Source organism: Mycteria americana, chromosome Z (assembly GCF_035582795.1).
Source record: "Mycteria americana isolate JAX WOST 10 ecotype Jacksonville Zoo and Gardens chromosome Z, USCA_MyAme_1.0, whole genome shotgun sequence".
Classification (NCBI taxonomy): Eukaryota; Metazoa; Chordata; class Aves; order Ciconiiformes; family Ciconiidae; genus Mycteria; species Mycteria americana.
This window is the reverse complement of record NC_134396.1, coordinates 19309140-19322921: the sequence shown is the minus strand read 5'-3', so window position 1 is coordinate 19322921 and position 13782 is coordinate 19309140. Positions and strand designations below refer to the sequence as shown.

At 41.4% G+C, this 13782-nt stretch overlaps 1 protein-coding gene across 9 annotated transcripts in view; it reads left to right on the top strand.

Annotated features, from left to right (window-relative positions):
- PDE8B (phosphodiesterase 8B) overlaps positions 1-11333 on the top strand; it is a 79811-nt gene extending 68478 nt beyond the window's left edge. For all 9 annotated transcript variants that reach the window (XM_075527475.1, XM_075527478.1, XM_075527483.1 and 6 more), the window contains 8 exons: positions 736-781; positions 1220-1355; positions 3163-3361; positions 4309-4526; positions 5530-5665; positions 8686-8853; positions 10480-10609; positions 11152-11333. In XM_075527475.1, the coding sequence (XP_075383590.1) occupies positions 736-781; positions 1220-1355; positions 3163-3361; positions 4309-4526; positions 5530-5665; positions 8686-8853; positions 10480-10609; positions 11152-11267 (1149 nt within the window). In that variant the 3' untranslated portion in view covers positions 11268-11333. The remainder of the gene's footprint in view (positions 1-735; positions 782-1219; positions 1356-3162; positions 3362-4308; positions 4527-5529; positions 5666-8685; positions 8854-10479; positions 10610-11151) is intronic.
- Positions 11334-13782: the final 2449 nt, after the last annotated feature.

The following is a 13782-nucleotide window of genomic DNA, read 5'->3' as shown; positions in this document are numbered from 1 at the left end:
TGCTGTGCTAAAATTTCACAAACAATGGGAAGGGGACTCATAATTCATCACCATTTCACTTAAGTAGTTTGGCCTCTCTACTAACAGTAGTCACCAAGATGTAGTAAGATATGGCCACGTCTCAGCCCATGGGTGCATTCATCCTCATACATAAGTGAACACGGTTGCCACTAGAAACTATATCATCCAATCTGATTTGCCTCAAGGAGGTACTTTTTAGAAACCCTAGAAGCTTAGATTTGATTAGAGGGATTGCTCTATAGCTGGTCCAGTGTAAGAGTGAGGTTACTTTAATCAGGTTCTGACTTTGGTCCTGTAACAGCAGCAACACTGTCTGCCGGAGACAGACCGCCTAGATTTCATCATGGCGTTTACCTCATTTTTTAATGTACACTGAGCTAATCCTTGTCAAAATAATATAAAGCAAATGAAAAATAAATTATAGCGGTTAATTTGAATGATGAAATCTTGAAGGTGCCAATGAAAGGGTCAAGGAGGGCAATACACTGTATAGCTAATAGTAGCCTTTCTGGAGATCTCATACTAGTGTTCCTTGGATCCTTTCACGTCTGTTTTGAAAGACCTTAAAACAAGGATGGTTCTTGTAGTGCTACAATAGGAGCAGTGCTTTTAGTACCCAGGAGTAGTACCTAAAGAGAAAGTGCATGTAGTGTTTTTGCAATTAATGATGCATAGATACTCTGCCTAAAACTTATGATAAACTTGCTTTTTCAGGGTGGTTTGAGAAGACTGTCAGGAAACGAGTATGTGTTTTCTAAGAGTAAGCCACCATTTTAAACTTCCCTTTGCACGTGTGACTTCTTTTGTAGATGCTAGTGACACAGAACTCCAAGCTAATTTGCAGTGCGATGTACGTCTGGAAATGGTTAAGTGACTGCAGAACAAGTGCTAGACTGCCTCCATTTTGGAGTTGAAGCAGGTTCAAATAACTTAAATAATACATTTCAAAATGTAGAAAATCAGACTAGGAAAAAACTAAATTGTCATTCAAAGAAATGTTCACTGATCTTTTTGGTTTATGTCCAAATCATCTATAATAATATAAACCATATATATTATAGGCTTTTACAGACTTTTTCATGTAAGGAAAAGTTGTTTATCTTGAAAAAGAGTTGTTTTCTAAATTGAATTCTGCATGGTGGTGGTGGGGGGGGGAATAGTCCAGAAATGTTGTCATTCCCAAATTCCATGTCAACAGATATGAACCTGAGCCATAGTCACCCTTCAGTGCCAAACACCATCAATGATGTTCCGCCCTGTATCGCACAGCTCCTGGATAACGAGGAAAGCTGGGACTTCAATATTTTTGAGTTGGAGGCTGTTACAAATAAAAGGTACTGGACTCCCTTCCCTCGGTGCCCACAAAAAGGTTATTGAGAAGCTGTAGCAGAAAGCGCTTTGCTCTGGAAAAACTGAAGCAAGACACAGCAAATCTGTGAAAGCTGTCTGTCTTTGTGTGTGTGTGTGTGTGTGTGTGATATCCATTTGTCACATTTAACAAGCCAGGCACAGACCATGGTCAAGATGCATGCACAGGCCATGGAGAGCCCCGTGCAGACTGTTGTCTTCCCTGACAGCGTCTGCAGCCCTCTAGGATTGCTTCCCGTTCAACTTTTACCTTCCTTGACTCCCATCCACTCTGTCCAGGTGACACCGTTTAGCACAGTCCACTGTTGTTACATGCTGGATGTCCCATAGATGCCCCTTTTTCCCGCTGATGCACAAATGGTCATCCTGGAAAAAGCAAACCCCTCCCCTCCCTCACCTAAATCACCCTATGATTTAGGAAGCTCTGAGGCAACTATGGCTTTTGATTATAGAGATAAAAAACTGGGATGGAGGATAAACCAGTGACAGGATCAACAGCCAGAGATTTTAAAGCTTGTAATGAAAGAAGTCGCCAGTAGTTTTGAGGTCATGCAGACCACAAAAATAAACATTATCCACAGAGAAAAGTTATTTTCTTTCCAAGATGCAAAGAATTGGAGAGACTACCAGGTCTCTTGTACTCTGTTTGAAGAAAATGGCCATTTCTGGAATTTGCATTTGCCTGGTTTTAATTTGCAGATGTTGGCTTTTGGTTATACCTTTCTCAGCTCAGGACCCCTGTAGACCATCTTGCAGGAATGAAAAGTGTGACTGATAGATAGGCCAGGCAATGTAGAGTAAATGACAACCCAGAGTGGATTTGGATTTAAGAACCAACAGGATTAGAGATTTTACCCTACTTAGTGTTTCACACACAGGCTCATCGCTGTCCTCCCCAGTATTACATTCACCAGACCTCAAATTCTCTCTCCAGCCGGGAGATCACTGCTGGTAGGATTCAGGACATGCCACTTCTGTTGAGTCCAGCCCACACCACTTGAAGCAAGAAAGTAGCAGGCTCCTGCTTGAGAGTTCAGAATTTCTATTTTAGACGTTAGCCCCCTACGTGCACGCGCGTGCGTGCGCGCTCACACACACAGAGTTATTTGCTGCTATTAGCATTTGGAATTTGGGAACGGGGGGGTTACCAATGGCAGACTCCTGCCTCAGCTCTAGAAAGTGATCCAGTCCTCCTAAAGTTAGCAGAGTTCATGTGAAATAGTAACCTGATGCTAAGAGCTGCTCTGAGAAGAATCAATATACTTTGCATATGGCCAACTTCAAATAGTCAGAAAATAGAAATCTGGACCCTGAAGTCACAGGATTATTTGAAACCCTATTGAAGCCCAATTATCTTAGGCTTTTTAGCCTTTGGGATGTGCCCATGTGATGTTCAAAGTCTGTTTTTTCTCCTCAGGAAAAAAAATGTATTTTTGGTTGATTGACAGATACTAAAAACACAAAAGACCTGAGCTTTTACGAATTTTTTCTGAAGCCACAAGAATTGGTGAAACTCAAGTGGAACTGCACCATTTCTACAAAACATATTAAAATAATGTCTGAAAGGATGGTAGATGTAATAATTTGTAACCTTGGCCAGGCCAAGGTTGTAACCTTTGAGAGGTTATAGATGTGCAATTTTAAAATGTTTAACATTTTCCTCCCACGTTTTATTTTTAAGGTCTTGTTAGTTTCTTTGTCAAAACCATTGCTCTTTAGAAGGTCAGAAGTTCCTATTTTACAGCAGTGCTTTTTTCTTCTATTGTTTTTCAGGCCATTAGTGTATTTGGGCTTAAAAGTTTTTGCCCGGTTTGGGGTCTCTGAGTTTTTAAACTGTTCAGAAGCAACGCTGCGAGCGTGGCTGCAGGTGATTGAAGCCAACTACCACTCCTCCAACTCATACCACAACTCCACGCACGCAGCGGATGTCCTCCATGCTACCGCCTTCTTTCTTGGAAAGGACAGAGTTAAGGTATAACCATCACCTAGCAGTCCTCTGGGCTAGGAATTCAGTGTGTTTACCATTTTATGTGTGTCATTCAAAGGTCAGATGTTTACTTAAATAATGGTCCTCGTTTCATAAAGTCGGTCTGCCCTTGAAGTATTTTCCTGTGATGCCTGCAAGCTCACACAGTTTCTCTAAAGTCTGTTTATACGAGTAAGGAATTTACATTTTTAAGTAGCAACAATAGGGGGGAAAAACCTGGCTCTTAGTTCTATCTCTTGGTAACTGGCTGCTAGTAACAGCTCTTAATAAAGCTTTGCAAAAGCTTTGGAGAGGGAGGTGCTGATCTCTTCTCCCAGGTATCCAGTAACAGGACACGTGGGAATGGTTCAAAGCTGCTCCAGGGGAGGCTTAGACTGGACATGAGGAAGCATTTCTTTACTGAGAGGGTGGTCAAACACTCGAGCGGGCTTCCTAGAGAAGTGCTCAATGCCCCAAGCCTGTCAGTGTTTAAGGGGCATTTGGACAATGCCCTTAGTAACTTGCTTTAACTTTTGGTCAGCCCCGAATTGGCCAGGCAGTTGGACTAGATGATCATTGTAGGTCGCTTCCAACTGAAATATCCTATATCCTATCCTATCCTATCCTATCCTAAAACATACAAGCTGTGTAGGAGCAGAGTCAGTACAGAGGCATTTAGGCAAGGACACAAAGTGGAAGGACACCACTAGAGGATCTAATGCAAAGATATTGCTTAGGTGACAGCACAGTAAGAAGCTTCATTAAAGAAAGAGGGTCTGGGTAAGGGTGGGAGGGGGAGTTTTGGAGTGGGCACAGTGAGTGGGAAACAATTGCAAGGAGGTAGAATCCCTGCACTCAAGCTTACACTTGTGTAGTTGTGGGTACCTGGAAATGATCAGAAATTATTTACTGTGATTTTTGTACCACATCATAATTTTTCTGTCTTACTATAGGGAAGCCTTGACCATTTAGATGAGGTGGCTGCTTTAATAGCTGCCACCATTCATGATGTAGACCACCCTGGACGGACCAACTCTTTCCTGTGCAATGCAGGCAGTGAATTAGCTGTCCTTTACAACGATATGGCTGTATTAGAGAGTCATCACGCAGCACTGGCATTTCAGCTTACAACTAAAGACAGCAAATGCAACATTTTCAAGAATATTGATAGGTGGGTCTGCTGGAAAAGGGGACTGTGCATGTGTGGATTGCTTGTTTGGGGATTTTAGTTTGGGGCAGATTGAGAGGCTACCTTCTAAACAAGAAAATATAATTTGAATAGAGACATTACTATTGAACCTCTTCCAGAATCCTATGTAGACATGATTTTTAAAAAGGCTTTAATTCATCCCCCTCCCTGGCCTCCAATTTGTATTTTTTGGAAGCATATAGAGATGTTTGATAATATTTTATGGATTACATTGGCATGGTCTAGTTGGCAGCCTCAAGGCTGCACCTTGACCCACTGCCTTTTTATCGCAGGAGCCTGGAAATCACTTTTTTGGGCCACGCGTTTCCACCCAAACAGCCAGACACTGCATGCTGGGTCTGCATGTGGCCCCATACTTGCTGGCACTGCTGCATTCACATGGGATGGAAAGGGGTGGTTAGTGGCAGGAGCTGAAGCTCTGGGAGAGTTGGAGGCACCCTGCTGCTAGGTGTGCACATAGCCTGGGAGTTCCCATTGCATCAGCCTAGCTTTTGCAGGGACAGGGTGGGAGAGAAAGGGATCTGAAAAGGAAAGGGCCTGACCCCAAACAGGTAATGAATTTGTCTAGCCCCTAACATTGTTGGGTTTTTGAAAAAAACTGAGATTCGAGTTCCAAGCTAACATACAGTGAGATGGAAATGCGTTGGTGCCATTCCTGGAGAATGTGTCTTAGCATTACAGCATTATGAAATTGAATTGTAAATTTTTATTGACTTCAGGGGATTGGTTTTCATTAGGTAAAAATAACAGAAAAAAGGCAATATAGGAATTCAGAGCTGGAGGAACCCAGAGAGGCATGATCTAGTCCATTCCTCCAACCCTGGACCATTCATAACTCTGAAGGTTCCAGCTCACGGGGATGAGCCCCCCGAGCAGTGTTTTGCAGGGCTGTCTGGCCAGGGACGAGGAAAGCACAGAGCTCTGTCTGGCAGGCTTGTGAGCAGGAACTATTTTTCTTTCCTAGAAATCACTACCGGACATTGCGCCAGGCCGTTATTGACATGGTTTTGGCAACAGAGATGACAAAGCACTTTGAGCACGTGAACAAATTTGTGAACAGCATCAACAAGCCAATGGCATCTGAGGAGACCAGCTCACACGTAAGTGCTTGCAGGACTTTACACCTTCAGACATTTCAGTGAAGTTTTTCCAAGATAACTTTAAGTATCATTTTCATTTACATTGTATTAATTTGCACTGTGGTAATGCCCAAAACACACAATTGGATTTGTGACCTCACACCTCAAAGCGTGGAAAAAAATACTTTAATTTTCTTGTTTTCTATGTCTGGCTCTGCCCTTAGCTCATTTAAACACTTCATTTTATAAGCCTTGGTTTCAAAGCCATCTGGTGTTCACAAAGCATGCGGGTGGATGCTTTTGTACATGCAAAATTCTATGCATGGAGCCAGGTCAGCACTTGTGCCTACGGTTCTGCCTCCAAACAGTGGTATTTGCCTAAGCCTGGGGTTGTAACTGAGGAACCTGCCCTGGTGGTTTTGTGTCTATGTAATCTGGGGCCTTCAAGCCACAAGGAACAACTCCATTGCTTCCTGAGACCTCTCCACCCCATCCCCATTCCTGATTGTAGCAAAAGATGTCTGGGCCTTTATTCCTATCAGCTATACACCCTAGTGCTCCATTACCAGATGGGGTATATTTCATAAAGATGCCTCTGAGTTTCCCAGCCCAGGCCCCTCTTTACCTTCTCTCAGTGCTTTTCAAGGTTGAGTGCTCAGTGACTGACAGGGTTCTCCAGGGCAGTGTTACTCACCTAAGCTAAGACCATTTTATCACAGCTTAGTGAAAATAGTGCTTTGTTAGAAACACTGGAAAAAAAAAATCAGACCAAATTGAAGGTCGGTGATATTAAAAATAAATAAAAGCAGTTTCTGTCAGTTCTCCATAACTAGATTGTTTGCACTGTAGACTCATGGGTGCAGAAAGCAGTCAGGACCGGTGGGGTTTACAGCTTTAGGGACAGCATTATGTCAGTTGAACTGACCTGCTTCTAGGGACCACTGAGCTCCATTCTCCCAACAGTTTGAGCTGGAAATCACAAATGCTGCTGAACTTCACTGGCTCTGTGGACACTTTGCGCTGTACTTCCCAGCATGTCCAAGCTCTGGAGGGCTCACGGGATGTGGCACTGGGTCTGAATTAGCCTGATCATCTTCGGTGCCAGAAGTCCCACAGCGCAGGGAGACATGGTTTGGGCACTGCTGGGAGCCCCACCACTGTTTCTGTGCTGCGTTCCCAGCACATTGCCTGGTGCTGTGTTTCATGGGTTTGCCCTCATGGCATGGGCTAAGTTAGGACAGTGGGGATCCCACTTTAGATCACAGCCCAGAGGAAAGGAAGGTCCACGTCAGTAGGTGGCATGGAATTACCTGCTCTCAGGTTTCTCTGTAGTTACATGTGGACCAGATAGCAGCTTGCTCCACCAATAAAAGCCCTCTGAGGTGTCACTGGGAGATGTGGCTTCTCACAGTGCTTCATTTCTCCCTCTGACAGCTTAAGCGTTTTTCTGAAATGTTTTCTCCATCTCCAGCCTTTTAAAATCGTTTTAGTTTTCTGGCATCCCCACATTGGCCTGCAGGATTTAGATTCACAAGCCTCACTGAAACCAGTGTTTCCGAGCTCTGAACACATTTCTGGGAATCTCCCTTTTATCCCATGAATGCATTTGTTCCAGCACTTCCTAAAGAGCTTTAAATGTTCTCCATTCATTCTACTGCAATCAGGTTTTCTAACCTATAGAAAACATTTTCTTTGCCTCACTCTATCTTACTGCTTTACAGCAGAGGCTATTTTAAAATGTACAAGAGTTGGAGAGCAATAAAAGTGGAGCACAGAATCAGTTGTATTACAGACTTGTTTTTTGCCCCATTATTAGGTTGTTCTGTTCCTTATTGTTAACAGTGGCTCTTCGTATTTTTGATCTTGAACAGCAGTTAAGGAGCAGGGTTAATTTGGCAGCTCTGTGCTGGGCTACCCATGCTGAAAAAAAATTAACTGCTAAACATAAAGTTAAAAGATTAATGCCTGAATTGGCAAGAGTCACTGCAAAATATCTCCCCATAAACCACAAAGACATTAATTTAGCCATGGTGGTAAAAAGTATTTATGTTCAGTTTTTGACTCAAGAATTGAATTTAGCAGTGAAGGGAGGCCATAATTACACAAATATATTATTTTGAGAATAGTGTTAATGCCATGCTGAGCTGAGGTAGAGGCTTTTTATTACTCAATAAGGAACATAATATACCTGTGCCCTTCTAAACTGTTCAGGACCCAGAAGATCATGCCACAGCAACCTTGTAACAACCACTCTGTCCCCTCTACCCACTCTCCAGAGCAATCAATAAGCAGTTCAGTATTTTACTGCCTGGCAAGCAGAGACTTTCTGCAGTCAGTCTGCCACTCCTGCATTTTCCTACTGTTAAGCTCATAGATTATCTGAGACTTCATCCTAGCTGGTAACTAAGACCAAAAAGTATTCCAGGCTGAGGGTTCAAAATCAGGCACAAAGGCAGCAGTTTTATTTGCAAACATACTGGAACTGAATAGCACAGACCTGCTCTTCTGCCTGGAGAAGGAAGTCAATTGTGCAAGTCAGTTCACCCCCCAGTGCCTGCCTCAGTTTTTCTCATCTAGGAATTAAAACTAAACTCTAGAAACTCACCTAAATGAAGCAGCCCCCTACTGTCACCACTCCCACATTTAAACACACAGCAGTGAGGATGGTTTATCAGCTTGCAGGTGGCGGATGTATCCCCTGCCCTGGTCCTGCTCCAAGAGGGCAAGGCTGGGACGCAAAGAAGGGTACCTTACCCTAGCTCATAAAGAGCCTGTGACTCCTTTATTTCACAAACTTTGCTATTAGTTCTGAGAATCACCACAACTGTCACATGTAATGGGGCTATCATTAGTTACTTAGCAAGGCTGCAGTTCTCAGACATCACTTTCTCCTCCAAATTCCTGGTGCCCTGCATGAAATCAGAAGGCATCAGGCTGGGTGCCCGCTTACTGCCTAAGTGCAATAGAGCTGATAACAATGCTCTCGCTCTTACTAGCAGGGATGCTGGCCTCCGGCCCCTGTAACCAACTCTCTTTTACAGAGTGAAGGCAGTGACTGTGAATGTACAGCCAATATAAAGAATTTTCCAGATAACCAGACACTGATCAAGCGCATGATGATCAAATGTGCAGATGTAGCAAATCCATGTCGCCCCCTAGAGCTATGTATTGAATGGGCAGGCAGGATTTCAGAGGAGTATTTTGCACAGGTATGTATATTTTTATAATTTGACTATTATGTTATGTAAGAAAGTGCACATCAGCTGGTCTGCTGTTCCACACAGGGTCTGCCTGGCATCACCACGGAGTCCAGACATATGCTTTTCATCCCCAGTCAGAACTGACCCCTCACTTTCATGCAGAAGAATTCACCTCAGTCAAAGTTAGCTAGTTTACCTACCATGAAGCTTGTGGTACAGAATGGTGGAAAGCAGGTTTTACACTTTCAACTTTCTCCAGCTGGCCAAAACAAAATCATTTGATTAACCTTAGTCAATTTAATTGGCTGAAATTCAAGACTGTCACCATTCTAGCTTCTAGTCCCAATACCTTCCCTGAAGAGAGCATGAAGATCAATGCCTCACGAAACCCTCAACTGAATCATCAGGCTGGCTCTTTCTCTTCTAAGATGGCACCTGAACTATTGTCACAATAGGCAGACAATGTGGCAGGCCAGTACTGCAATAATATGGGCACTGTAAATGCTTATCACATGGGATTTCTCCAGACAGAACTGGAAGCTCAACTTCCTTTCTTAATATTCAGTTTTTCTAACACAAATCTACCAGCTTCCTGAAAGTGAAACACTCTAGTTCTTTATTTGAACAACTACTAGATTCTTAGCTTTTATTTGCCTCTAATGGTGTGGAAATCAGCATCTGCAACTGGAGACAGAAAAGTGAGCATGCCTGCCATCCAAATTCAGACCATACATGTGATAGTTATTACTGAACGAAAATAGTAGTTAGTGCCTGGGACATGTCTGAAATTCATTTTAATCCTCATGAATAAATTTGAACAGTTCCTAGGTAAGATCAAGGATCACTTAGGTTGTATCTCCCTAGCAGTCAAGGTATCACGAGCTAGCTTTAAAGTGCCAGTGTTAGGCACTAGCCTACCTGCAGCAGTGTCAGGTGCTGAGAACTGTTCTGCTCTTCATTCACCTCATCTGGTAATTTTGTGGACTGCTCTGCTACCAATTCCAGCATTAGGCACTGCCTATACTATTTAAATTTTTTTTTTTGTAATTAAATTCTAAGCCTATTGAGGTGATTGGCTTCTCCACCATACTGAGCGCTACAAAACCAGCCCTCTTCCAGTTGTGGACACAGAGTTAAAGGGCATACCGTTACTTCTATTCATCTTATAACCCAATACAAGCAGAGAAAGTAGTGACAGCAACATCCTTCTTACTTAAAAGACAAATAGTTTGAAACAGCCACTAGAGATGTGAAGAAAGGAGAGCTCAAACCTGTCCTCTGCTAAAGGACTCTGCAACTCCATTTTCCATTTTTAGCTGGTGTGCCCTTATCACCAGATTAGAGCGTTCTGTCTCGCCAGAGCCGAGAGTGATCACAGCACTACAGTAATAGAGTACTTGTAAAAGGGGAGAGATGTTGATTTCAGACCCTGTTCCAGATGAAATAAAGCACATGAAACTAAGGCAGTTCACCTCAGAGGTTCTAAGGTTTGTCCCAAATCTCCTACTGCAATTCATTTAATCCCCCGGCCTTTGCTACTCTAGCATGAAAGCCAGCAAAGCTCTAGGGGCCTTTGCTACTCCAGCATGAAAGCCAGCAAAGCTCTAGGGGCTAACTGGAGTTTTGTTTCCTTAGACTGATGAAGAGAAGAGACAGGGTCTGCCTGTTGTCATGCCAGTATTTGACAGAAACACCTGCAGCATCCCCAAGTCTCAAATTTCCTTCATTGATTATTTTATAACAGATATGTTCGATGCGTGGGATGGTAAGTACTTCTGCATTTTTCTTCTTTGCTCTGAGGCAGAGATTTCTACAGACTTAAAATGAATAACCTCAAGCTAGCCTTGAGTCCATTTTTTTCAGGGGCAGTACCCATATACAAGCAGTACAGCATAGGATCTAAGCAGTGATGCTGCTGAAGCCCGTTTCACTGCACACACCACCAGCTTTATGAAAGCTGAGCACTTACCAGACGATCTGTGTAAAGAAGGAAGGAAGAATGGCTTAAAACTAAGCTTTTTTTTTCATTTAGGTCTTTTTTTCCTTTAGCAATGTATTTCTTCTGAGCAGCAGAAACTGAGTCCAGAGTGGTTGCATGTTAGCATAATTTAATAAAGTCGTCACATGTTAAGAAAGCGATTTGCTTGAAAGAGAAACAGACTGAAAAAAAAAGTCTTTCCCCTTTTATCATTAGCTTACAGCTGAAGCAACAAAAGAGAGTAGGAGAATACCAATTTCAGATGAGGTTGTGGTGTTCTTCTGCCAGTTCTGTATACATGGCACAACTGTTCCTCCTGTTCATTTCAGCATTTGCACATCTGCCTGTTTTGATGCAACACTTGGCTAATAACTACAAACACTGGAAAACACTGGATGAGTTAAAATGCAAGAGTCTCAGGCTCCCATCAGAAAACAACAACTGACACTAAGGCAAGAAAAACAGACCTCCTGATCTACCAGTTTCACTGTGAATCACTTACTGACTTGGCTACAAGTGAAATTAAGATTGCATGGCAAGAAGGAGATATTTTATTCATCACTTTTAAGCTTCTCTGAATCCTACAGAAAAATGTTTTCAAAACAGCTACGTAATCCATAGATGAATAAGTGCTCTTTGGAAATAACATTTTGTGGAAGAAAATGTACTTCTGAATCTAATTTCTAATACAGAATATGCATTTGTCAAATCCTGTAATTGATACAACTGTATTCACTAACACTTCACACAACTGTTTCTCAGACAGAGGGGTAATCTAGTCACCAGTAGAGTAAGAATAGGTTGACAAATAAGCATCAAAACTTCCCACTTATCTAGCATAAATTCGCCCCAATTCCATCCATGTTCTTCAGCTCTCTGAACCATAGTTCTGCAGAGAACATGCACAGTAGAACAAGTAAACATCGATAAATTGGATATGGTAAAAAAAACCCAAAACCTACACCATTTAAAACAACCTTCTTAATATTACAGAGACTATCTCTCAAAGCACCACCTGTTCTCTCTTTTCCATATAAAATCTTGGTAGGAGTCAAATTCCCTTAAAATTGGTCATATAATGGAGGAAAATAAGCATGTTCTGTATAATTGGTGCCATCCACATGCTTCTCTGCCATCTTAAGAGACGTTACCATGCAACGTTTTATCAAATTTTACACAAAAACCATTGTGGCACTTGATCAACATTCTTTTTTACAAAGTGGTGTTTGTACACATGGTCATTAATTTTTATTAAACTGATCTAAATTTTATGATAAGTCCATATATTGTGCTACTTACTTCTAGAATGAACCTGTTGCTTTTTAAAAAAAGGTTTCCAGGTTATAAATTGTAACTGCATTATAATTTGTACTGCTTTTTCACTCCTAATAAAATGCTGGTTTGTTTTGTGATGTAAAAAGTATTTCAAAATATGTAAATAAGTTAGAAATCAAACATAGTTTTTCATTAGTTTTAAGATATGAAGTTTATGCTAAAGCTTCCAAAGCACAAATGCGTATTTTTGTACATCTCATTTTAATCACATGCAGGACATGAACATGAGTTCAAATTTTAGACTATTCTCAGACTATTCAGTTAATAAATACTAGCAGAACTGCTGATTTTTAACACTGTGCACTCCAGGCTACAGGCAAGAGCATCACAGCTGCAGCTGAAGAAGCAGTCCACTACTCAATAAAAGGAAAGGTCTCGAGAAACACTCTTTACCTCCCCTATGCTGTATCAAGAACTGAACCCAGTAAAGGGGAAAAAAACCCAACCAAACAAACAAAAAAAACCCCACCAAAACCCAACCACCAAACAAACAAAACAAAACAGTTTAGATTGCTGTGGAAGAAAAGTGACAGTGATTGTTGTTTACTGCAGGTAGCTTACATAATGTGCCAACCTTTTTTGTATGTTTTGTAACAAGTTCTGAAACAAAAGGAAACATTCATAAAATGTATGTGCAGAGAAATGTATATAAGCTATATTTTTGTTAGAACTGTAATAGAACCTTACTTTTGTCATAGCTAAGGCAGGTTGCTGTATATTAAAATGCTGCGTTGTGTATACTTGAAGAATGGTGTTTCTGGTGAAGTATGTTTATTAATTCTTTCTTATTATCTATTGCAACATTCTTCAATGGATTTTTATTCAGATAAGTTGAACCTCTGGTTTTTTATACTGTAAACTGTTTGCTTTTACCATTCCTTTATTTAGATCTATTGCTCTCAGTCGTACCTAACTATTCTGATGACTGAATGCACACTACAGCTTGCATTAGAGAAAAGAATTTCACAAGATTCAAAGCTTTGTCATCGTAATTTAATTTGTTAAATACAGCAACACTGTAAGACTACATCCATGTGAAACATTTCAATTCATTATTTTTGTCACACTTCTGTCACAAGGAAGAAAATGTGAATGGTGGAAGGAACCTAAGAAATAAAGTTCAGCCTCAGTTCTGGTTCACGAGTTAAGGCGTTAATATGGAACCAGTATATTTGTTGCAAGATCCTGTGTTTCTTCCCACAGTCAGAGACTAAGCAAAAAAGTAATTTGTGTGGAGATATGTCCTCTAAGAGCAAAAGAAATCAGCATAGATTAATTGTCATATACCAGTTGTGTCAGATCTCCTAGACTCTAACCTGTCCAGTTGACTAACAGCTGCTTGTTTCATGCTATCATCAGTGCACAGATACGTAAAGGTACAGGAAGAAGAGATAATAAAATGATGTTCCTTCTCTCTGGTTATAACTAATGATAGCAGTAGCCTCTCCAAAAAACCTCAGTTTTATAAGCTTTCACTGTACAGTTTTAGCAACAATGTGTAAACACCCACTCTATATGCAAATAAGGTATTTCTCAATCGAAACAAGGAAAAGAGAGCCAAAGAGAAACTGATCTCCCCAGCTTGTACTGGGGTAGCCAAAAATGCAACACTTGCTGATGAAGAC